We start from the raw sequence: 26,090 nt of genomic DNA on the forward strand, positions 1-26,090 counted from the left end.
TCAGTCTTTGTGTATGGGCTCCAGGAAGTTGAAGGGGAAACATATGAAGCAAGAAAACAAGGGGAAAAAAAAGCAATTGAAAGCAATAGGAGAAGACGACATGACCCAGCTGGAAAATTTTCGGAGAATAGGGGGGTTTGTAAAAAAAAAAGAACCCGGCCAGTGAAAGTGACCTTCAAGGCAGAAGTGACTCTGAACAGGATCCTGCAGGAGAAAGCATGATTAAGGGACATGCTGGCATACAGGAAGGTGTATCTCGACCGCGACAGAACACAAGAAGAAAGGCAGAAACTGAGAGAGATGGTACAAAGGCGAAAGGAGGAAAGAGAGGGGATGGAGAAGACAGGAGATCCCAGACCCAGGAAGATCAAATACAGCCTCCCTCACAACTTCCTATAGAAGCCTCCCAACCAGGTCAACCCCAGTGCAACCAAACACACTAAATCAAAACACCCATGCCACATCCAATGCCCCCACCCACTACATTACAAACTCCACCCCCACAGCAACAACCCATAGTTCCTTACCAGGTCTCCCACTTCCCCAACCCCAATACACCTCCCAGACCACAGTCTTAGAAAAAAAGTTGAAGGTGTGGCATACAAATGCAGATGGAATAACAAGTATGAGGAGTGGCACGAAAGAATCAAGGAGACATCCTCAGACATAATAGCACTCGCAGAAACAAAACTCGCCAGAATAATAACAGGTTCAATCTTTCCATCCGGATATCAAATCCTCAGGAAAGACAGAGGGAGGAGAGGGGGAGGAGTTGCACTGCTCATTAAAAACCAGTGGGGTTTTGAGAAAATGGAAGGAATGGATGGCACGGGTGAAAGGGACTACTTAGTAGGAACAATCCAGTCTGAGGGACATAAGGTGATAATTGCAGTAATGTACAACCCACCACAGAACTGCAGGAGGCCAAGAGAAGAATATGATGAGATCAACAGAGCAATGATCGACACACTAGCCGAGGTGGCCAGGAGAGCACACATGGGGGGAGCAAAGTTACTAGTTATGGGTGATTTCAATCACAAGGAGATTGACTGGGAGAACCTGGAGCCCCATGGGGGTCCCAAAACATGGAGAGCCAAAATGATGGATGTGGTACTGGAAAACCTCATGCATCAACATGTTAGACACACTACCAGAGAGAGAGGAGAGGATGAACCAGCAAGACTGGACCTTGTATTCACCTTGAGTAGTTCGGACATTGAGGGTATCATGTATGAAAGGCCCCTGGGAGCTAGTGATCATGTGGTTCTGTGCTTTTACTATATAGTTGAGCTCCAAGTGGAGAGAGTAGCAGGAATAGGCTGGGAAAAACCAAACTACAAAAGGGGGAACTACTCAGGCATGAGGAACTTCCTTCAAGACATTCAGTGGGAGAGGGAACTGACAGGAAAACCAGTACAAGAAATGATGGACTATGTGGCAACAAAATGCAAGGAGGCAGAGGAGAGGTTTGCTCCCAAGGGAAACAGAAATAATGGGAAGAACAGAACGAGTCCTTGGTTCACCCAAAGGTGTAGGGAGGCAAAAACTAGGTGTACTAGAGAATGGAAAAGGTACAGAAGACAGAACTCAGGAAAATAAAGAGATTAGCCGAAGAGCCAGAAACGAATATGCACAGATAAGGGAGGCTCAGAGACAATAAGAAAATGACATAGCATCAAAAGTAAAGACTGACCCGAAGCTGTTGTACAGCCACATCAGGAGAAAAGCAACAGTCAAGGACCAGGTAATCAGACTGAGGAAGGGTGATGGGGAATTCACAAGAAACGACCGAGAGGTATGTCGGGAGCTCAACACAAGATTTAAAGAGGTATTTACAGTGGAAACCAGTAGGACTCCAGGAAATCAGAACAGAGGGGCACACCAGCAAGTGCTGGATGAGGTACATATAACCAAGGAGGAGGTGAAGAAGCTGCTATGTGAACTTGACACCTCAAAGGCGGTGGGACCAGACATCTCTCCATGGGTCCTTAAAGAGGGAGCAGAGATATTGTGTGAGCCATTAACAAAGATCTTCAACACATCATTTGAAACTGGGCAACTCCCTGAGGTATGGAAAATGGCAAATGTAGTCCCAATTTTTAAAAAGGGAGACAAACATGAGGCACTAAACTACAGACCTGTATCACTAACGTGTATAGTATGCAAGGTCATGGAGAAGATCATCAGGAGGAGAGTGGTGGAGCACCTGGAAAGAAACAAGTGTATAATTGACAACCAGCACGGTTTCAGGGAAGGAAAATCCTGTGTCACAAACCTACTAGAGTTTTATGACAAGGTGACAGAAGTAAGACGAGAGAGAGGGGTGGATCGACTGCATATTTTTGGACTGCAAGAAGGCCTTTGACACAGTTCCTCACAAGAGGTTACTGCAAAAGCTAGAGGATCAGGCACACATAACAGGAAAGGCACTGCAGTGGATCAGAGAATACCTGACAGGGAGGCAACAAGGAGTCATGGTACGCGACGAGGTGTCAGAGTGGGCGCGTGTGACAAGCGGGGTTCCACAGGGGTCAGTCCTAGGACCTGTGCTGTTCTTGGTATATGTGAACGACATAATGGAAGGGATAGACTCGGAAGTGTCCATGTTTGCAGATGATGCGAAGTTAATGAGAAGAATCAAATCGGATGAGGATCAGGCAGGACTACAAAGAGACCTGGACAGGCTACAAGCCTGGTCCAGCAGCTGGCTCCTTGAATTTAACCCTGCCAAATGCAAAGTCATGAAGATTGGGGAAGGGCAAAGAAGACCGCAGACACAATATAGTTTAGATGGCCAAAGACTTCTAACCTCACTCAAGGAAAAAGATCTGGGGGTAAGTATAACACCGAGCATATCTCCTGAGGCGCACATCAATCAGATAACTGCTGCAGCATACGGGCGCCTGGCAAACCTACGGATAGCGTTCCGATACCTCAGTAAGGATTCGTTTAAGACTCTGTATACCATTTACGTCAGGCCCATACTGGAGTATGCAGCACCAGTTTGGAACCCACACCTAGTCAAGCACGTCAAGAAATTAGAGAAAGTGCAAAGGTTTGCAACAAGACTAGTCCCAGAGCTACGGGGATTGTCCTACGAAGAAAGGTTGAGGGAAATCGGCCTGACGACACTGGAGGACAGGAGGGTCAGGGGAGACATGATAACGACATATAAAATACTGCACGGAATAGACAAGGTGGACAAAGACGGGATGTTCCAGAGAAGGGACACAGACACAAAAGGTCACAATTGGAAGTTGAAGACTCAGATGAATCGAAGGGATGTTAGGAAGTATTTATTCAGTCATAGAGTAGTCAGGCCGTGGAATAGCCTAGAAAGTGACGTAGTGGAGGCGGGAACCATACATAGTTTTAAGGCGAGGTATGATAGAGCTCATGGGGCAGGGAGAGAAAGGACCTAGTAGCAATCAGCGAAGAGGCGGGGCCAGGAGCTGACTCGACCCTTGCAACCACAAATAGGTGAGGACAGACAGACACAGACACACAGACACACAGACACACAGACACACAGACACACAGACACACACACACACACACACACACACACACACACACACACACACACACACACAGGAACAAGCACTTATAAAAGCTGTAGTACACATGCAAACACACACACACACATACACAGGATTTCACACCTTCCTGTGAACTGACATCTAAACCTCACTCCTTCTGTCTCCCTCTCTCACTACCTGTCTCCCTCTCTACCTATCTCTCTCTACCTATCTCACTCTTTACCTATCTCTCTCTACCTATCACTCTCTACCTCTCTCTTCCCTCTAACATCTCTTCCCTCTAACATCTCTTCCCTCTAACATCTCTTCCCTCTAACACCTCCCCCCATCTAACATCTCTCCCCTCTCCCTTTCCCCATCTCTCTCCCCCTATCCTCTCTCTCCCCAATCTTCCATCTCCCCCCTCTTTCCCCCTTCTCCCCTCTCTTTTTCTCTCCCTCTCTTTGCCCCCCTCTCTCTCCCCCCTTTTCCCTTCTCACTCTCCCCCTCTCTCCTTCTACCTTTCCCTTCTCTCTCTCTCACTCTCCCTTTTTTCCCTCTCTTTCTACCTTTCCCTTCTCTCTCTCTTCCCCATTTTCCCTTCTCACTCTCCCCCTCTCCTACCCTTCCCTTCTCTCTCACTCTCTCCCTCTTTCCCTTCTCACTCTCCCCCTCTCTCTCTCCTTCTACCTTTCCCTTCTCTCTCTGTCTCACTAAAAAAAAAAAATGGTGGGGACTCGCAGGAACCAGGGATCAGATGAGAATGGTTCTGGTAGGGAGGAGTGGATGGAGGAGCAGTGGAAAAGGATGGAACAAGAGTGGGAGAGAAAATTAGGAGAGCTTTCTGAAAAAATGGAGAAATAGCTCTCTGTGAAATTGGAAAAGAGGTTGGAGAAGGAGACAAAGAATTGGGAGGCACAAGTCGAAACTGCAGTGGCCAGGATAAGGGTCCTAGAAGTTGAGATAAATAGGCTGAAGCGAGTTACAGGGGAAGTGACCCGAGAAGACACAGCATATGAAGCTGAGAGGCCGAACAGGAAGGAGATATGAATTATGCTAAGGTCATATCAGCCTGCCAAGAAGGGCCAAGGAGTGAAAGGGAAGAACAGCTGGGTGCAGATGGAGAGGGTGATAGGTCGAATGCTGAGGCACAATCATGCTACCAAGAGCCACTGGAAAAATCAAGGGAGAAAATGACCACATACAGACAGGATCCAGAGTCACAGAGGGTGAGGCAATGGGAGGAGGAAAGGGCAAAATCAGTGTTTATCCATGGGCTTCTGGAGAGAGAGGAAAGGACACACACTCAAAGGCGGCAGGAAGAAAGAAAGGAGATTGAGAAAATCATCACGGAAATAGGTGAAGACGAGATGGACTAGATTGTAAATTTTCAGAGAATAGGGGGGGTACTCGAAGGGGAGAAACCGACCGATCAAGCTGATTCTCAGGACGGAAACAGTGTGGAACAGGATCCTCCAAGAGAAACCACGGTTGAAATTCTCAGAAGGGTACAAGAGGGTGTTCCTAGACAGAGACAGAACACAAACAGAACGACAGCAGCTGAGGGAAAGGACAAACAAGCAAAAGGAGCTAGGAAAGGAGACAAGGATGGAACCAGCAGAGGTCAGTCAGAGGAGAACAGAGCAGCAAGGGCAAGCGCACACACAACTATCCTCGGAACCTCACAACCTATCACACCATCCCAACACGCACTACAATCCATACCCACAGCTTCCGCCCAACACCGAGCTATAGAATCCCACAGCATGCTACCAGGTATCCCACCCTCACAGGCCCCCCAAACCACAGTGTTGGAAAGGAAACTGAAGGTATGGTACACAAACACTGATGGAATAACAAATAAGTGGGAGGAGCGGCACGAAAGAGTCAGAGGCATCACCGGACATCATAGCTCTCACAGAAACCAAGCTTATGAGTATGATAACAGATGCCATCTTTACAACGGGATACCAGATCCTGAGGAAAGACAGAGGGAACAGGGTGAGTGGAGGAGTGGCATTGCTGATCAAAAACTGATGGAATTTTGATGAGCTGGAGAGAGGAGACAGCAGAGAAGAAAGTGATTACATAGCGGGAACGCTTCACTCTGGAGGTCCCAAGGTGGTAATAGCAGTGATGTATAACCCACCACAGAACAGCAGGAGGCCAAGGCAAGAGTATGACGAGAGCAGTAGAGCGATGGTTGACACACTGGCTGCAGTGGCCAGAAGAGCTCATGCATGCAGGGCAAAGCTCCTGATCATGGGTGACTTTAACCACAAGGAGATCGATTGGGAGAACTTGGAGCCACATGGGGGCCAAGATACATGGAGGGCTAAGATGGAGGTGGTACTGGAAAACTTCATGTACCAACATGTAAGGGACACTACAAGAGAGAGAGGAGAGGAACCAGCAAGACTGGACTTAGTATTCACCTTGAGTAGTGCAGATATCGAGGACATCACATATGAAAGACCCCTTGGGGCCAGTGATCATGTGGTTTTAAGCTTCAAATACACAGTAGAGCTACAAGTGGAGGGAGAAGCAGGAAGGCCAAGACGAATGAAGCTAAACTACAAGAAAGGGGACTACACGGGAATGAGGAACTTCCTGAACGAGGTTCAGTGGGACAGAGAACGGGCAGGGAAGCCAGTTAATGAGATGATGGAATATGTAGCAACAATATGCAAGGAGGCTGAGGAGAGGTTTGTACCCATGGGTAACAGGAATAATGAAAAAAACAGGATGAGCCCATGGTTCACCCAAAGGTGCAGGGAGGCAAAAACCAAGTGTGCTAGGGAATGGAAGAAATATAGAAGGCAAAGGACCCAGGAGAATAAGGAGAGCAGTCGTAGAGCCAGAAACGAATATGCACAGATAAGAAGGGAGGCCCAAAGACAATATGAAAACGACATAGCAGCGAAAGCCAAATCTGACCCGAACCTGTTATACAGCCACATCAGGAGGAAAACAACAGTCAAGGACCAGGTAATCAGGCTAAGGAAGGAAGGAGGAGGAGAGACAACAAGAAATGACCGTGAAGTATGTGAGGAACTCAACAAGAGATTCAAAGAAGTGTTCACAGAGGAGACAGAAGGGGCTCCAGAAAGACGGAGAGGTGGGGCACACCACCAAGTGCTAGACACAGTGCACACAACCGAGGAAGAAGTGAAGAGGCTTCTGAGTGAGCTAAATGCCTCAAAGGCAATGGGGCCAGATAACATCTCCCCATGGGTCCTGAGAGAGGGAGCAGAAGTGCTATGTGTACCCCTAACAACAATATTCAATACATCTATCAAAACAGGGAGATTGCCTGAGGCATGGAAGACAGCAAATGTAGTCCCAATCTTTAAAAAAGGAGACAGACATGAAGCACTAAACTACAGACCAGTGTCACTGACATGTATAGTATGTAAAGTCATGGAGAAGATTATCAGGAGAAGAGTGGTGGAACACCTAGAAAGTAATGATCTCAACAGCAGCCAACATGGTTTCAGGGACAGGAAATCCTGTGTCACAAACCTACTGGAGTTCTATGACATGGTGACAGCAGTAAGACAAGAGAGAGAGGGGTGGGTGGGTTGCATATTCTTGGACTGCAAGAAGGCATTTGACACAGTTCCACACAAGAGATTAGTGCAAAACCTGGAGGACCAAGCAGGGATAACAGGGAAGGCACTACAATGGATCAGGGAATACTTGTCAGGAAGACAGCAGCGAGTCATGGTATGTGGCGAGGTGTCAGTGGGCACCTGTGACCAGCGGGGTCCCACAAGGGTCAGTCCTAGGACCAGTGCTGTTTCTGGTATTTGTGAACGACATGACGGAAGGAATAGACTCTGAGGTGTCCCTATTTGCAGATGACGTGAAGTTGATGAGAAGAATTCACTCGATCGAAGACCAGGCAGAACTACAAAGGGATCTGGGCAGGCTGCAGACCTGGTCCAGCAATTGGCTCCTGGAGTTTAATCCCACCAAGTGCAAAGTCATGAAGATTGGGGAAGGGCAAAGAAGACCGCAGACAGAGTACAGTCTAGGGGGCCCAGAGACTATAAACCTCACTCAAGGAAAAAGATCTTGGTGTGAGTATAACACCAGGCACATCTCCTGAAGCGCACATCAACCAAATAACGGCTGCAGCATGTGGGTGCCTAGCAAACCTCGGAACAGCATTCCAACACCTTAATAAGGAATCGTTCAGGACCCTGTACACCGTGTACGTTAGGCCCACATTGGAGTATGCGGCACCAGTTTGGAACCCACACCTAGCCAAGCATGTAAAGAAACTATAGAAAGTGCAAAGGTTTGCAACAAGACTAGTCCCAGAGCTAAGAGGTATGTCCTACTAGGTGAGGTTAAGGGAAATCAACCTGACGACACTGGAGGACAGGAGAGATAGGGGAGCCATGATAATGACATACAAAATACTGAGAGAAATTGACAAGGTGAACAAAGACAGGATGTTCCAGAGATGGGACACAGCAACAAGGGGACAGTTGGAAGTTGAAGACCCAGATGAATCACAGGGATGTTAGGAAGTATTTCTTCAGCCACAGAGTAGTCAGTAAGTGGAATAGTTTGGGAAGCGATGTAGTGGAGGCAGGATCCATACATAGCTTTAAGCAGAGGTATGATAAAGCTCACGGTTCAGGGAGAGTAGCCTAGTAGCGACCAGTGAAGAGGCGGGGCCAGGAGCTCGGACTCGACCCCTGCAACCTCAACTAGGTGAGTACACACACACACACACACAGGAGCTTTGACTTGACCCCTTTAACCACATATAGGTGAGTACACACACAGGACAAGTCCTGTGTCACAAACCTACTGGAGTCAAGGACAGTGTAACAGAAATAAGGCAGCTGAGAGAGGGATGAGTAGATTGCATCTTCTTTGACTGTATGAAGGCTTATGGCGAAGTACCCACCAGAGACTGGTACAAAAGTGCATGGAGCAGGCAGTAATAACAGGGAAAGCACTACAATGGATCAAGGCATACCTGACAGGAAGGCAACGAGTGATAGTCCTTGAAGGTGTCAGGATAGGTACACGTGGCAAATGGGGTACCACAAGGGTCAGTCATAGGGCCAGTGCTATTTCTTGAATATGTAAATGATGCAATGGATGGAATCATCAGAGGTATCCCTGTTTGCAGATGTAAAACTAATAATGCAAACAGATGTGGACCAGAAAAGGCTACAGTAGATCTGGAAAGGCTGAAGGTCTGGTCTGACAAGTAGCTACTGGAGTTTAACTGCAGCAAGTGCAAAGTTATGTTTGGGGAAGGGCAAAGAAGACTGTAGACGGAGTACAGGCTCAAGGGACAAAAGCTGCTAACATCACTCGAGGAGAAGTTTAATTAAGGCTCCTACACATCACTAGGTATCACTAGGTGCATCATCAGTAGCTTACGAGTATTCAGTATTTTCGTACATTTTGTTTAAACAGTGAGTTTAGCACTTTTCTTAAAATACTGTACAATACTGTACTCTTAATGATAAACTGTACCATCTGGTACGTTGTTGTACTTGATAGTACTAGACTATGTAATGTGTGTGTGAAGCGTGTTCAGTAAGACTTGACTTATTAATGAAACCAGTCCTTAAATAGACTAACTTCTTACCAACAGAAAGGCAATAAGCACAGGTTACTTGAACCTTAAAGTGACCAGTTCACTAAACAGCAAAATGCACAAAGTGGCTGTGAGCAGCACAGCATCAGGCAAGAAAGGAGACACAAGAATGACCCCTAACTAAGGGGCAACCAGTTTGTCCTTCATACACAGCGAAAAAAAAAAAAAAAAAAAAAACACTCATATACAAATATCCACAAATACTACTATAATAAAAATAAGAATATTAAAAATACTGAAAGTACAACATTTCTATCAAAATTGCCATGAACATTTAGCATTTCCAAGCTCTTGCTAGCCCTTGTGGCTTAGCGCTTCTTTTTGATTATAATAATAATCCAAGCTCTTGCACATGGTATATTCCTCTCATATTCTAGTGGTAGTAAGTACTGGTAGATAGCATCTCTGGTGAGTTCTCATAGACAGCACATCTGGTAAGTAGTGAATGGAAGATATCACTTCCACAGTATCTCGTGCTAAAAGACAAACTGGGTTACTACTAATAATATAATAATTCTCTATTTTTTACTGATTTTTTTTCTTTTACAGAGCGGCATGGAAGTGGGCGTGGCCTCGTACACCTCAGGGCGAACCGTGGGGAGTTCCCCAGACCGGGGGCGGGGCCCCCCAAGGGGCAACCTACACGTAGAGTTCGCACAGATTGGGGAAGTGAAGGAACGTAAGGAGAAGTACCTCACAGCCAAATATGGCGCCCACCAGATGTCGCTCATCAGAAAGAGGCTCGGTGTAGAAATGTGGATGTTCGACCAGCTACAAACACTCTATCCTTCACCGGTGAGCCCCTCTTTTATTATATTTCCTACCATCATGTAGAACAGTTACAGGCTTCCATTTTACACTTACTCGGCAGGACAGTAGTACTGTACCTCCCTGGGTGGTTCTTGTCTACCAACTGCGCTGTATAGCCCTTGTGGTTTAGCGCTTCTTTTTTATTATAATAATAATAATTGTCTACCAACCTGTTACCTACAATGACAGAAATATGTATACTACAGCAAATAGTGGATGAGGTAGTCAGTCCCTCAGACTAGGAGCAGGTGAAGAGCACCGCGTCTTCAAGACTGGGGTGCTTTTCACCAACTCCAAGACTGAGGGACTGATTTACTCATCTTTTGTATATAGTTCTATGTTCTTCACATGATGTCCTTGTATAGTATTGATAGTCAATGGATGGCAAAACATCTACAAATAATGACACCCAGATGTTGCACATGTGTGTAATTCTTCATCTTGTCGGTATTATATACCATTCATGTAGAACGTTGTATGACACTCGGATAATAACACTCATCACCACAGAAAATACAGATACAACATAACATTATAATGCTCATATAATTTACAATACAATGAAATCACTAAAAATGTTTTTGTAATACCATAAAACTTATATATTTTAAGAGTTTTTCAGATAGTGTCACAAGTGACAAAAAAAATCCACAAACAATGACACTGAATACCTTAGTAACAAATGGAATAATTGGTCAGTGGCAGCTGTTGGCACACAAATATTTTTTAGCAGAATGTTGAACAAAACAGCAATATTCTGAATGTGTGTGGGGGGGAAGAGGGTGTACTTACCAATATGTGGTTGTGGAGGTTGAGTCTCAGCTCCTGGCCCTGCCTCTTCACTGTACTGGGTTCATTCATTCATAACCTTGAGAGCCTTCTCATGCCAAGTATATGGATCTTGCCTCTGCCACTTCACTCTCAAGGTTGTTTCACTTCCTAAGACTGAATAGGCAATTCCTCTCATAAATGTGACCTGTATGTTCTAAGGTTCCAGCTGTGCCCTGTGTTCCTGTTTCCTATATCTTTAATGATCCCTCCCCATCTACCCCTATCACTTATCAATATTTTGCATGTTATATCACCCCTAGTCTTTTCTTATGTGTGTTACTAGTTGTTGAAGGCACTTGTCGATAGACATACCCTTTTTTTTTTTATTTGTGTGTGTGTGTGTGTGTGTGTGTGTGTGTGTGTGTGTGTGTGTGTGGGCGTGCGGGCGTGTGCACGTGCGCATACTCCCCTATTTGTGGTTGCAGGGGTCAAGTAATAGCTCTGGTCACTACTAGGTACACACACTCCTGCTTCATGAGCTTTATGTTCCTCATAATAATAACAAGTACATGTACAAGGTATACAGGCCTGGCTAACATCAGTGACATAATACTGTATAGAAAGCCCCTTGTTATGCAGAGCACTTCGTACAAATTAGGTCAGTTTTGTTCCCAGGATGCAACCCACACAAGTGGACTAACTCCTATTTTACTGATAGGTGAACAGGGACAGCATGTATCTTAAGGAAACTCTTCCTAATGTTTCCATCCAGCATTACCAGAGTAAAAAGCTCAGTACCATTGGGTACTGTCCAATTTATCCTCATAGTGGGAATAGATAAAACCTCTTGTCACAGTTTCATATAATCATTTGTAGAAGATATGAAAATATGCATGAAAATCATCTATGTAGAAGACACGTAATAATTGCAAAAAGATATAAGCAGAGTCATTCAGTGGGAGGTGGAAAATAATAAGACCTGTAACATAAGTTACTGCAACTGCTTAGGTATGGGAAAAATTGAAGAACTCAAAAGGAGCACCAAATAGAAAGAATGGAACATGTGAAGGCTTTGGGGATAATGATATCGGCTGACCTTTCTTTTAAAGAACTTAATAAGGCACATGTCATGATGGCCAGAAAAATGACAGGGTGGAAAATGAGAGAACTTTCAGGATGGAAAGTAGTGCCAATCATGACACTTTTCAGATTGCTTGTGCTCTCTCATTTGGGGTACTGCTTATTGTTAAGGGCTCCATTCAGGGCAACAGAGAGATTGACACTGGAACAGATTCCGAGATTATTTACAGCCTACATAGAGCCAATGAAACATTTAAATTACTGGAAACTCCTCAAAGTTCTAAATATGTACTCAGTGGAGTGGAGGAGATACTTGATAACGTAGTATATACATGGAAAGTACTGGTGGGGATGGTCCCAGATCTGCACAAACTGGAGTGAGAGATATGGGAGAACATGTAGAATAAACCCCAAGAAAGGCAGGGGTGCAGCGAGCACATTAAGAGAAAACTTCATCAACATACATGGTCCCAGACTTTTTAACATCTTACCATAAGATATCAGAAAAACTGTTGAAACAAGTGTAGAAGTCTTTAAGAGGATACTAGGCAATTTCCTCCTCCAAGTGACAGATCAACCAGGCTGTAATGTATGTGTGGACCAATGGGCCACCAGCAGCCATGATTGATCAGACAAATACCAGATAAATCTGTCCCAGAGCTGGACCTTGAAAGTAGAACACTCTCAAAACCCATCAAAGGTAGTTAACCCTTAAATGGTCCAAACATATACAGTGGACCCCCTCATAACGATTACCTCTGAATGCGACCAATTATGTAAGTGTATTTATGTAAGTGCGTTTGTACGTGTATGTTTGGGGGTCTGAAATGGACTAATCTACTTCGCAATATTTCTTATGGGAATAAATTCGGTCAGTACTGGCACCTGAACATACTACTGGAGTGAAAAAATATCGTTAACCGGGGGTCCACTGTATATACGTTTTTTCAACATCTGAAAGTATGCAAAAAAATGTAATCTTCTTTTTTGTTTTACATTTGAAAATGTGTAAAAAAAACTTATCTACATTTTTTTTTTTTTGTTATATTTGAAAATATGTAAAAAAAAGTAATCTACTTTTGGTAGGTAAGACACATAGGCAACTTAATTTCGAAACGTTTCGCTTACACAGTAGGCTTCTTCAGTCGAATATAGAAAGTAGGCAGGAACAGTAGAGATGTGAAGACGATGTAATCAGTCCATCACCCTTGAAGTCGTAGAATTTGAGGTTGTCAGTCCCTCAGTTCCATAGTCAGGAACTATCTGATAGTTCCTGACTATGGAACTGAACTTCTCCAGGCTGAGGGACTGACAACCTCAAATTCTACGACTTCAAGGGTGATGGACTGATTACATCGTCTTCACATCTCTACTGTTCCTGCCTACTTTCTGTATTCGACTGAAGAAGCCTACTGTGTAGGCGAAACGTTTCGAAATAAAGTTGCCTATGTGTCTTAACTACCAACATGTCGGTATTGTATACCATTTTGAAGATCTACTTTTGTAGCACTACGAATTTGAACGTCGATCTGTTTGGACCGTTTAAGGGTTAAGATAGATTAAAAAGTCATGTAAGATGCCTAAATTATCGGTACATAATTTTCACAGCAATTTCCTACTCTGTAAGTCAGTGAGTACTTGTGGTGTGATTTTTAAGTGTAATGCTAAAAGCTTGAAAGATTTCTGGAAAATCCTAAATGTATAGCCCAAAATTGACGCATAACATGTGAATCTATTTGATAATTACTTTCTACAAATATTAAAAGAAACTCTACAGCTTTCATTGAAGGTTAGGTTAGTGTAGATAAAAAATTCTTTTATAATACATGTATGTTAAAACTAGGTAGACAGCAACTGCCCAGGGAGGTACTACCTTCCTAAGTGAGTGTAAAACAAAACCCTCTCATTGTTTTACACAATAAGATTGCTGGTGTCTTTTCTCTGTCTCATGACCATGCAAGATTTCAGGTATGTCTTGCTACTATTTCTTACTTAGGTCACACTACACATGCATGTATGAGCATATACACACCCCTCTGGGTTTTCTTCTATTTTCTTACTAGTTCTTGTTCTTGTTTATTTTCTTTTATCTCCACGGATAGGTGGAACAGTATTCTTCCTCTGTAAGCCATGCGTGTCTCAAGGGATGACTAAAATGCCGGGAGCAAGGGGCTAGTAACCCCTTCTCCTGTATACATTACTAAATTTAAAAAGGGAAACTTTTCCTTTTTGGGTCATCCTGGCTCTGTGGGATACAGATGGTTTGTTGAAAGAAGAATATTAAAATTATCTCTATTTTCAGTCCATTGTCTTAGGACAATCAGCATGTCATTAAGTACAGGTGATGTGATTTCAGGCAATATTGAAAACTTAAAAAACAAGAATCTTGAAATTCCTATGCCTGTAGCTTACTTTTCTTTTTTTTTTTTTTATCTCAAAATTGGCAATTTACATGGTAGATTTATTATTGTTTTTATCATTTACTTCTTACAAATTTAAAAAAAAGCCTATATAAAAGCTTTCATTGAAGGTTAAATACCTCGAAGAGAGGTTCATGGATGCTAGCGAGGGGCTCTTGATCGAAGGTATTGGATCTGTTTTCTAATTACTTGATTGAAATTCCAAATGCCTTCTATTACCCTAAATGCTGTACCACCTGTTCAGGTTTAGCTTTGCCCCATGAATACATGAATATTATACTAATATAATTGAAGTTTAGGTTATAATTACAAAAAACCTTAGAATATGCTGAAAAGATTTGTATTGAACAATTTTAATCATTTACTTAATCAGTATGTTAGTGAGCACATGTGATTTAAAACAATATGGAAAGCTTGAAAAATTATGGAAAATCCTTAGCCTATAGGTTAAGGTTTGTATCATTATTATCAAAGAAATTCTTTTTGATTATAATAATCAAAGAAAGCACTAAACCGACAAGGGTCATACAGCACTGTTAGGGTTTGCAAGGCAAAAACCTTTTCTCAAAATTTGTAGCTAATATGGTACATATATCATTTACTACTAATGTGAAAAATCCCTCTTTTTGAAGTTTCATTGAAAGTTATTACTTATTCTTAGTAATGACCCTCGTATTGTAGATAGTCTTAATGACCCTCGTGTAGTAGTCTTTTTAGTATGATAATAAGATGTTATCTTCATTATAGAATAATAATAAGATTTATTTTATTTATTATCACACTGGCCGATTCCCACCAAGGCAGGGTGGCCCGAAAAAGAAAAACTTTCACCATCATTCACCCCATCACTGTCTTGCCAGAAGGGTGCTCTACACTACAGTTTTTAAACTGCAACATTAACACCCCTCCTTCAGAGTGCAGGCACTGTACTTCCCATCTCCAGGACTCAAGTCCGGTCTGCCGGTTTCCCTGAACCCCTTCATAAATGTTACTTTGCTCACACTCCAACAGCACGTCAAGTATTAAAAACCATTCGTCTCCATTCACTCCTATCAAACACGCTCACGCATGCCTGCTGGAAGTCCAAGCCCCTCGCACACAAAACCTCCTTTACCCCCTCCCTCCAACCTTTCCTAGGCCGACCCCTACCCCGCCTTCCTTCCACTACAGACTGATACACTCTTGAAGTCATTCTGTTTCGCTCCATTCTCTCTACATGTCCGAACCACCTCAACAACCCTTCCTCAGCCCTCTGGACAACAGTTTTGGTAATCCCGCACCTCCTCCTAACTTCCAAACTACGAATTCTCTGCATTATATTCACACCACACATTGCCCTCAGACATGACATCTCCACTGCCTCCAGCCTTCTCCTTGCTGCAACATTCATCACCCATGCTTCACGCCCATATAAGAGCGTTGGTAAAACTATACTCTCGTACATTCCCCTCTTTGCCTCCAAGGACAAAGTTCTTTGTCTCCACAGACTCCTAAGTGCACCACTCACCCTTTTCCCCTCATCAATTCTATGATTCACCTCATCCTTCATAGACCCATCCGCTGACACATCCACTCCCAAATATCTGAATACATTCACCTCCATACTCTCTCCCTCCAATCTGATATCCAATCTTTCATCACCTAATATTTTTATCCTCATAACCTTACTCTTTCCTGTATTCACTTTTAATTTTCTTTTGCACACCCTACCAAATTCATCCACCAATCTCTGCAACTTCTCTTCAGAATCTCCCAAGAGCACAGTGTCATCAGCAAAGAGCAACTGTGACAACTCCCACTTTGTGTGATTCTTTATCTTTTAACTCCACGCCTCTTGTCAAGACCCTCGCATTTACTTCTCTTACAACCCCATCTATAAATATATTAAACAACCACGGTGACATCACACATCCTTGTCTAAGGCCTACTTTTACTGGGAAATAATTTCCCTCTTTCCTATGTACTCTAACTTGAGCCTCACTTTCTCGTAAAAACTTGTCACTGCTTTCAGTAACCTACCTCCTACACCATACACCTGCAACATCTGCAACATCTGCCACATTGGCCCCCTATCCACCCTGTCATACGCCTTTTCCAAATCTATAAATGCCACAAAGACCTCTTTAGCCTTATCTAAATACTGTTCACTTATGTTTCACTGATATAACCTTTTTATTATAATAATAAGGTAAAAGGACCCCAGTGGAAATAAGTTACTGTGTGTGACTTTTTTGGGTTATCCCAGGTTCTCTACACATATGCTGCTATGTATGATAATCTATGTAACTGTATCTGTGTATACCTGAATAAACTTATTTACGTAAGTAAACAAAAAAAACACTATGCTAAAATTCTTTATTTAATAATTTTCACTCCATATTCTTAATTAGTACCCCTCAAGGAAGGTTCCTTGATGTTGGTGAGGGGCTCTTGATTTAGGGAATTGGATCTGTGCTCCAGTTCCCCGAATTAAGCCTGAATGCCTTCCACAAGGCGCTGTATAATCCTCCGGGTTTAGCGCTTCCCCCTTGATTATAATAATAAATCTTAATTAGTAGTTGAAGATTACACGTTTTGTGATTTTGAGCAATAATGGAAATTTAAAATTCTCAAAATCCAGTGTTTCTGAGGCCAAAATTTTTTTCTCCCCACATTAGCAGTTGTCATGGTAGATTATTTGAGCAATTACTTTATACAAATGTGAAAAAAGCTATATTTATAGCTCTCATTTCCCCTCAAGGGAGGTTCCTTGACGTAGGTGAGGGGCTCTTGATCTAGGGAATTGGATCTGTGCTCCGGTTCCCTGAATTGAACCTGAATACCTTCCATCCCCCCACATGCGCTGTATAATCCTACGGGTTTAGCGCTTCCCCCTTGATTATAATAATAATAATATAGCTCTCATTTAATATTAGGTAAGGTTAACATATGCAAGTCTGATAATATGCAAAAAGTATCTATTTTCACTTCAGTTTCTTAACCTTTGTCAGAGTATATGTGGTGTTATTTTAAGAAATGGGAGTTTTTGTTTTTTTTTGAAGGCTGGATTTAGGGTTCTTGATCCAAGGATTTGGAGTTACATAACCATTCCTCTGATCAAACCTGTCTTCTACCTTAGGCACTTAGTTTAGTACTTCTCAATGATTATAGTAAGAAAACCCGTATGGGTCAGTCAACACACATTTTGTCTCAAATCTTAAGATACGTATTTGAAAGACTTACAAATAGCACAACTAATAGGAAAAATTTCTGATTTTGCAAAATATTTCCAGGAAGGTAAAAATGAGGAGAAGGAGCTGGACCTTGATGAACTACTTGATGTTGAGGGAGAATTAAAACGTAAGAAGTATTTATGGGACTCCTTGGCGGACTGCAAACAATCCAAGGATAAAGTGGAGGCGAGTACCATTAGTACTGTAATGTAATGGTCAAACGTGACGTTTCAGTAAGTTTCATGGGACAGTCCCCTTAAGGAAGGTTCCTTGATGTTGGTGAGGGGCTCTTGATTTAGGGAATTGGATCTGTGCTCCAGTTCCCCTAATTAAGCCTGAATGCCTTCCACATCCCCCCCCAGGCGCTGTATAATCCTCCGGGTTTAGCGCTTCCCCCTTGATAATAATCATGGGACAGTGACTAAAACAATCACGTCAGCATTCCCTAGCATAATTCATATCACTTTAGTACGCTGGCGAGTCACTTTCGTGTCCTCCAGAGAGGTTATGTGACCTAAGTTCTGTACATTTGTTTCAAATTTGGGACCAAAGACAAAACTGAAATTAGCATTGTGAACAGAGGTTGTATCTCTATTGGTACTCACTGTATCATCACTGTACAAGCTTGTTTTTTCCTTGATGCACTAGTGTCTTGGTACCTTTTATAATATTCATAGGGGAATGCTAAACCCAGATGGGTCAAGCAGATCTGGAGAATGTAGAGAACTTTCACTGCCCATATAATGTTAGTCAAGCACTAAAATTACTGGGAATACTTGAAGTCCTTCAAACTGTACTCAGAATGTAGGTGAGGACATGTCATAATTTTTACTTGGAAAATTCTGGAGGGATTGATTCTAAATCTGCACACCAAAATCACTAGATACACAGTACAAAATAAACCCAGTTAAAAGCAGGGGTACAGTAAGTGGACTATAAGATAACTCTGTAACTGTAAAGGGACCAAAACTCCAAACCTCCCTTCATTCACAAATGGAATTACCAGTTCTAAGTTAATTCCTGATCAGCTGAGCTGTGGTGCATATGTTGGACTGCCTGCAACCAACACCAGCATTAGTCAGTTAGGTCAGTAACGTGGAGTCCTTGTCTAGGACTGGGCCCCAGGGGTAATGACCCCAAAATCATCTTTGGGTAACCTTGAAATAAACTTCAGTTTTCTGCCTCCAAGTAGCGCTGTATAGCCCTTGTGGCTTAGCGCTTCTTTTTTATTATAATAATAATCTGCCTCCAAGTATCACTGGAGGGAAAGATCTCACCATCTCCATTAGGAAAGGGAGATCATACAGCACCTAGGGAATGGGAGGCAAGAAAATTCAATCTAAGGCAAGGGTAAGCCCAGTTCCTTGAAGAGCCAATAACAAGCACTTCTACCTTGAAGGGTACAGAGCTCATATTTAGGAAACTTCAATCTTTTCAAAGCCTTCTAGTGCAAAAGGTCTGGTGCTAACCAACACATCTTTACCAACTTACAAGGACAGTGACTTTTGGCCAATACATATTACCATTTATTGTTTTACAAATAAAGCAGATTTTTAGGGAAATTGATAAATAATTTCCATATAATAGACATGTTAGTGTTCATACTTTGTCATATATAATGCCATGTATCTTGTACTGATCATTCTATTCTATTTTCAGAAATTTATTGCTGAATTATTGGAACGAGCAACAACTCTGTAAGAAACTAGTGACATAACTTGTGTGTGTCAAGTGTGCTTGAGGCTCCAACATCCTGTGTTTTATTGGGGAGGAAACATACCTCTGGGTTGTGTCTAACAAGTGCTCTTTAGCACTTTTAGTGGAAGTCTAATAAGTGGCAAAAAAAATGTACAGTATTTCACAGTGAATTTATATTAGGATGACATCATGTGATATCTGTCATCCCACACAACTGTGATGCAACTCTGGCAATCCAGAAAAAAATGAGCTGAATTGGATAGCTCCTTGGAGTGCTGGAGCTAAAATGGAATAAGATTTTATTTGGACAGTTTAGAAGTTGGTCTCAGTGCTGGTTGTATACAGATACTTTATAGCTTTGGTACGATTGTGTATTGCTCAGTTGGTGACTGTCATTTTATGTATTTTTTTTTTTTTTATGAGCCATCAGCAAATGAAATTGACACAATATCTATTTTTTCCATCAACTCGTAACTATCAGTGTTTTATATTTTGGCCTACTGTCATCGCAAAGTAAACTCCAAAAGATTAGCATAGGGATGATGATGTAAGCTGGTAATATGATAAAGTAGCTCCCTAGTCTTTGGCATTAACTGGAAAAAAAGTTTGTCAGTTTACTTACTTATTGCAGTAACAGTCACTCCCAAAGTATGCAAGAGATTTGGAATCATAATGAAAGTTATGGTTTAGTTGTTATAAAACGAAAAGGATGTTATAGGGAAGTGCTTATCTTATGGCCATGTTTCTTAACACCACTCGTGTACTATATTAATTTTGTATGTAAACTTTTTCAGTAAAATACACCTAATGTGAGGTTTTTAATAATTTTTTAATATGTAGTATATTGAAGGTGGAAAATGTCCCTAATTAGAGCACTTCCCTAGACTGGTGCTTTTTTTGTAAAAGAAATAGCTCTACCTTCATAATGAAAGCTAGTACAAGAATCTTTATCACTTATATTTTAACTTTAGTGTTAATGTCTTCCTTAGTTATTAGACAGTTATGATTTTTGGCATATTTTATGTATTGTACTTTTAAAGATTATATTTTGATGAATTTTATTGTTTAATAGGTTAGGAGTATGTATTGTGTGCATTTATTGACATTTTAATTTGGTGTTTATTTCAATCTGTTGTAAATTATTCTTGTCAGTATTCAGGCTTGACTCGTTCTAATACTGCTAGTAAGCTGCACTTTAGATTTGATTTCAAATAGGCAATTTTTTTTTTTTTTTTATTTTGCAGTTAGAGAAATTAAGCTTAAGCCTAAAGACCCCATCCATTGTTATATCTTGACGTCCTATCACAGTGAATTTCCAGCACAAATTACTTCAAGTCCTCTTGCCTTTCACATGGTAAAAATTGTAGTAGTAAGGCTTGAAGTGCTTGGAGAATATAGCTAGTGAATGCAGTACAGTACTTCCATAATTGCCATTTTCATATTCATGACTAAGGAAGTTACCCAGTATAAATTAAGCCCAGATCAAAATTACCAAGAACGGCATGCCGAGTTGTAATATTGAAAGTGAAGTGATATCAAAATATATTTTGAGACTTAGGTGTCAATATAGCAATTCCTAATTTTTTTTTTTTTTAAGAAAAGCAGCTTTATTGACATTATATTTAGTCTCAGAATGAATGATCACATACTGTAAGTCTCTCACTTGGGCCACAGTCTCCCGAGGTGAGAATATTCAAACTACAGTACTTGTTTCATAAATGCAAGACATTGAATGTCCTTAGAGAGTACATGATACACTTGTAACAGGCTACCTGTTAGATAATAAATTTTTTTTTGCGATATGAAAGATTGCAGGATCTCATAAGTTTGACCCTTAACTCAAGAAAAATCATAAACATTTAGATTTGATGTGAATGAGTTGCAGCATTTTAACCATATACAAAATTTAAAATATTTAATTGCTATAAATGTGTTTCTTTCATTGGGTAAAGAATTTAAAATAAATCTTTGTATTTATAATTTTCTTCAAAAAATTAGGACAATAAATAATGACCTAATAAGACAATACCATACATTTCCAAGAAGCTCTCTTCATGAAGAACATGTCTTCTCATTGTATAATTAGAGGTACATGTTTCTTTACCCATGTTTACCCAAGAATAAGTATGAAAGCATTGTCAGGCATGAACAGTGTTGCAGTGAATTACGGGTGTCCAGCCCAACGTTTGAGAGAGACAATAAAGCTAAATAAACGTATGCTAATTTTTGTCTGTGATTATATTCAGAACCTTAATTTGAAATGCCCTTAGTAACAATGTCAAATCTATACAATGTGTATTTTAATTTTGTACTTAAGCAAGAGAACCATAGGCCCTCTATGAGAACAGTGTTAACATCTGTGGCCCAAGACTAATCAGTCTATCAGTAATATCAAATATTACTGGAACAAATGTGGAATTTAAGAAACTGGATCATTACCATTAAGTGCCAGATCAGTCACCAACAGCCACATCTCAATTTAACAAGCACTGACCCAAAAAGAAAATGCTTTAATCATCATTCAGCTCTTTCACCTCACTCGCACCCAATCACTGTTTTTGCAGAGGTGCTCAGAACACAACAGCTTAGAAGCATATACGTATAAAGATACACAACATATCCCTCCAAACTGTCAATATCCCGAACCCCTCCTTTAGAGTGCAGGCATTGTACTTCACATTTCCAGGACTCGAGTCCGGCTATATAAAAAATAACCGGTTTCCTGAATCCCTTCACTAAATATTACCCTGCTCACACTCCAACAGATCGTCAGGTCCCAAATACCATTCGTCTCCATTCACTATCAAACATGCTCACGCATGCCTGCTGGAAGTCCAAGCCCCTCGCCCACAAAACCTCCCTTCCAACCTTTTTGAGGACGACCCCTACCCTGCCTTCCTTACCCAACAGATTTAAATGCTCTCCATGTCATTCTACTTTCATCCATTCTCTCTAAATGACCAAACCACCTCAACAACCCCTCTTTAGCCCTCTGACTAATACTTTTATTAACTCCACACTCTGAATTTTCTGCATAATATTTACACCACACATTGCCCTTAGACAGGACATCTCCACCGCCTCCTTGTGGCTGCATTCACAACCCAAGCTTCACACCTATATAAGAGTGTTGTATTACTGCACTTTCCCTTCTTTGCCTCCAGAGATAATGTTTTTTGTCTCCACATATACCTCATACAGTCGGACTTGAGTCCTGGAAATGGGAAGTACAATGCCTGCACTTTAAAGGAGGGGTTTGGGATATTGGCAGTTTGGAGGGATATGTTGTGTATCTTTATACGTATATGCTTCTAAACTATTGTATTCTGAGCACCTCTGCAAAAACATTGATTATGTGTGAGTGTGGTGAAAGTGTTGAATGATGATAAAAGCATTTTCTTTTTGGGGATTTTCTTTCTTTTTTGGCTCGCCCTACCTCAGTGGGAGACTGCCAACTTGTTAAAAAAAAAAAAAAAAAACCTCAATGCACCAGTCACCCTTTTTTTCCCCCCTCATCAATTCTATGATTAACCTCATCCTTCATAAATCCATCCGCCGACACGTCATTTGATAGCCTCATCGCCTTACTCTTTTCTATGTTCACTTTCAACTTTCTACCTTCACACACACTCCCAAACTTGACCACTAACCTTTGCAATTTTTCCTTTAGAATCTCCCATAAGCACAGTATCATCAGCAAAAAGCAACTGTGTCAATTCCCATTTTGTATTTGATTCCCCATAATTTAATCTTACCCCTCTCCCGAACACCCTAGCATTTACTTCTTTTACAACCCCATCTATAAATATATTACACAACCATGGTGACATTACACATCCCTGTCTAAGACCTACTTTTACCAGGAAGTAGTCTCCCTCTCTTCTAAACACCTTAACCTGAGCCTCACTATCCTCATAAAAACTCTCTACAGCATTTAGTAACTTACCACCTATTCCATATACTTGCAACATCTGCCACATTGCTTCCCTATTTCTATCAACACTATATCCCCCCCTGCTTTTAACATTTCTGTCATGATCCCATAAGTTCCAGCTGCTTTGCCCCCCTTTCATTCTACGTAATGCCTCGCGCACCTCCCCCACACTCACATCCTGTTCTTCACTCCTAAAAGATGGTATACCTCCCTGGCCAGTGCATGAAATTACCGCCTCCCTTTCTTCGGTAACTTAAAAGTTCCTCAAAATATTCTCGCCATCTACCCAAAACCTCCATCTCCCCATCTACTAACTCCCCTTCTCTGTTTTTAACTGACAAATCCATTTGTTCCCTAGGCTTTCTTAACTTATTTAACTCACTCCAAAATTTTTTCTTATTTTCATTAAAATTTCTTGACAGTGCCTCTCCCACTATCATCTGCTCTCCTTTTGCACTCTCACCACTCTCTTCACTTTTCTTTTACTCTCTATATACTCTACTCTTCTCATAACACTTTGTAAAAACCTCTCATAAGCTAACTTTCTCTTTTATCACACCCTTTACTTCATCATTCCACCAATCACTCTTTCCTCCTGCACCCACCCTCCTATAACTACAAACTTCTGCCCCACATTCTAATACTGCATTTTAAAACTATTCCATCCCTTTTCAACCCTCCCCCCCCCCCCCCCACTGCTCATACTTGCACCAGTCCACCTTTCTGCCAATAGTTGCTTATATCTCACCTGAACTTCCTCCTCCCTTAGTTTATACACACTCACCTCCCTCTTACTTGTTGCCATTTTCCTCTTTTCCCATCAACCTCTTACTCTAACTGTAGCTACAACTAAATAATGATCCAACATGTCGGTTGCCCCTCTATAAACGTGTACATCCTGGAGCCTACCCATCAACCTTTTATCCACCAATACATAATCTAGCAAACTACTTTCATTACGTGCTATATCATATCTTGTATATTTATTTATCCTCTTCATAAAATATGTATTACTTATTACTAAACCTCTTTCTACACATAGCTCAATTAAAGGCTCTCATTTACGGTCATTGGTACAGCACGTCACAAGTACAGAAGTGCACATTTGCTTGCAGTTATTAGGGAAATGGTAAGCAAAATTCCAATACTAATGAGTCATGTTAATTGGCTCTGTTTACAATTAAGCTTCTATAAAGTCTGCTACCATCATAGCTACTGGGAGCTGCAGGTTTGATTTACTCACCACATTTGGTTGCAGATATCTTGGCTCCTGTCGTTGATGGAAGTTGAAGACTGTTGGCTGTAATTACAAAGCTGTAATAGCAGTGGTAAAGTCTCAGCTCCTGTTATTGGTGGGAATCTGTAGTATCTTACAGTTGTGCCTTAGTTGCTGCTGTAGGGGGTGGAGTCTGTTCCTGTTGGTGGTGGCTGCAGTCTTTAACATGACTGGGAACACTAGAATGCCTCAGAGAAGTTTTAGAACCATGTTAATGGGCTGAGGAGCTCCTGTTTTCAGCATTATAAAAGTTTTTCATCTGAATGATATACAGTGTGTATCACATGGAGTCCTCTTGAGCATCACATTTCTCTTACAACGACATCCACTTGTAAACTTCAGCATTCAGATCTATGACACCTTTTAAAGTGGCCCTATTTTGGAACCAACCCACACTTGCACAAGGTTCACCTGTGTATCATATACAAAAATTAACAGTGATGTAATAAGAGAACAGATGCACAGTAAAGTGCTATCAGCCTGTGTTAGCATTCACTAAACAACCTCCATATTCAACACTTTCAGTGACATGCTAAAACTCTTAAGTGTAAGCAAAAACTCCTGAAGTTGAAAAGATGAGCAAATTTGACTATTGTAAAATTATATGCATGGTCTGAATGTTTATGAATACCAGAATATCCAAATATTTAATAACATGTAAATACAGTAGACCCTTGTTTAACATGGGTTACAGTGCTGAAATCTTTTTAAAATAGAATTACATTATTATTATAATCAAAAAGAAGCGCTAAGCCACAAGGGCTAATTACATTATAGAATCCCACAATTGAAAATTAATGTTCCAAGCCCCTCTATCCTCTGCCACTAAAAATGCTATACCATCCTAAATTTAGAACCTTCCTCATAATCTGGTGGCATTCGCTTGTAGCACTTAAAGATCTGAGTGTAGGGAGGGGAGAGTGAGTTTATGGCCTGCTGGCTTGAGATTAATGGCTGTGATTCTTAGTTGATGTTGACCCAGAGTTGTCAATAGTTTATGGCTGTTGATGGTTATCAAGTATTCTGCAATGCATCACTGCTGTGTTATGCAGTTTGATCTGCCTCTTAAAACTTTCAAACCAGTATTAAGTTTACTATCCTCCTTGCTTTTGCACAATTTCACAAGGACTGGGTTTTGTTCCTTGTTACTGACCACTTAATGGGAGCTTTCTGGGTTTTCTCAATCCACACAGGAACTTCAACTTAATTACTCTATAATTGCTTCCAGTACTGTAGCATGAATGGCTAATTTGCACCAAACTCCAGTGTAGTTTACATCAGATGTCAACCACATCGAAGTACATCAAAATTTAAAAACTGTCAGCATCAATTCATACTTGTACTTCTTAGAACCTCCAACATCAATGTCTTGGGTGCCATGGTTTAATATCCAAGAGACAATGAGGTGATATCAAATTGCTGGGTAAACAAGTTGGTGGGGCACAAGACATTCTCAGAAAGCAACTAGAAGTGTTGCAGGTGGTCAGTGGAATATGGGAGGGGAGGGGGGGTGTCTAGATGTGACACTTAAAATACTCCTTCCCACAAGGCCCAAGTGAGGAGGGAATATAGCTGCTGCACTACGGCACCCTCTGAACACCCAGTAATTTGAACATTGCCATCACATATCAAAATTTTGCACACTTGGATACATTTTTTGAAATGTGTCATAATTACTGAAAACAAATCCATGTTAAATAAAAGTTTACTGTAATATATAATTGCTACACTTCACACAAGAT

The 26,090-nt window shown here is 41.4% G+C and overlaps 1 protein-coding gene across 3 annotated transcripts in view; it reads left to right on the plus strand.

Annotated features, from left to right (window-relative positions):
- The window catches only part of LOC128696275 (protein phosphatase 1 regulatory subunit 14C), a 315,191-nt gene extending 293,826 nt beyond the window's left edge, over window positions 1–21,365 (plus strand). For all 3 annotated transcript variants that reach the window (XM_053787440.2, XM_053787441.1, XM_053787439.1), the window contains 3 exons: window positions 9,697–9,942; window positions 17,501–17,626; window positions 19,100–21,365. In XM_053787440.2, the coding sequence (XP_053643415.1) occupies window positions 9,697–9,942; window positions 17,501–17,626; window positions 19,100–19,141 (414 nt within the window). In that variant the 3' untranslated portion in view covers window positions 19,142–21,365. The remainder of the gene's footprint in view (window positions 1–9,696; window positions 9,943–17,500; window positions 17,627–19,099) is intronic.
- Window positions 21,366–26,090: the final 4,725 nt, after the last annotated feature.

The sequence above is a fragment of the Cherax quadricarinatus genome, chromosome 39 (assembly GCF_038502225.1).
Source record: "Cherax quadricarinatus isolate ZL_2023a chromosome 39, ASM3850222v1, whole genome shotgun sequence".
Taxonomy (NCBI): domain Eukaryota; kingdom Metazoa; phylum Arthropoda; class Malacostraca; order Decapoda; family Parastacidae; genus Cherax; species Cherax quadricarinatus.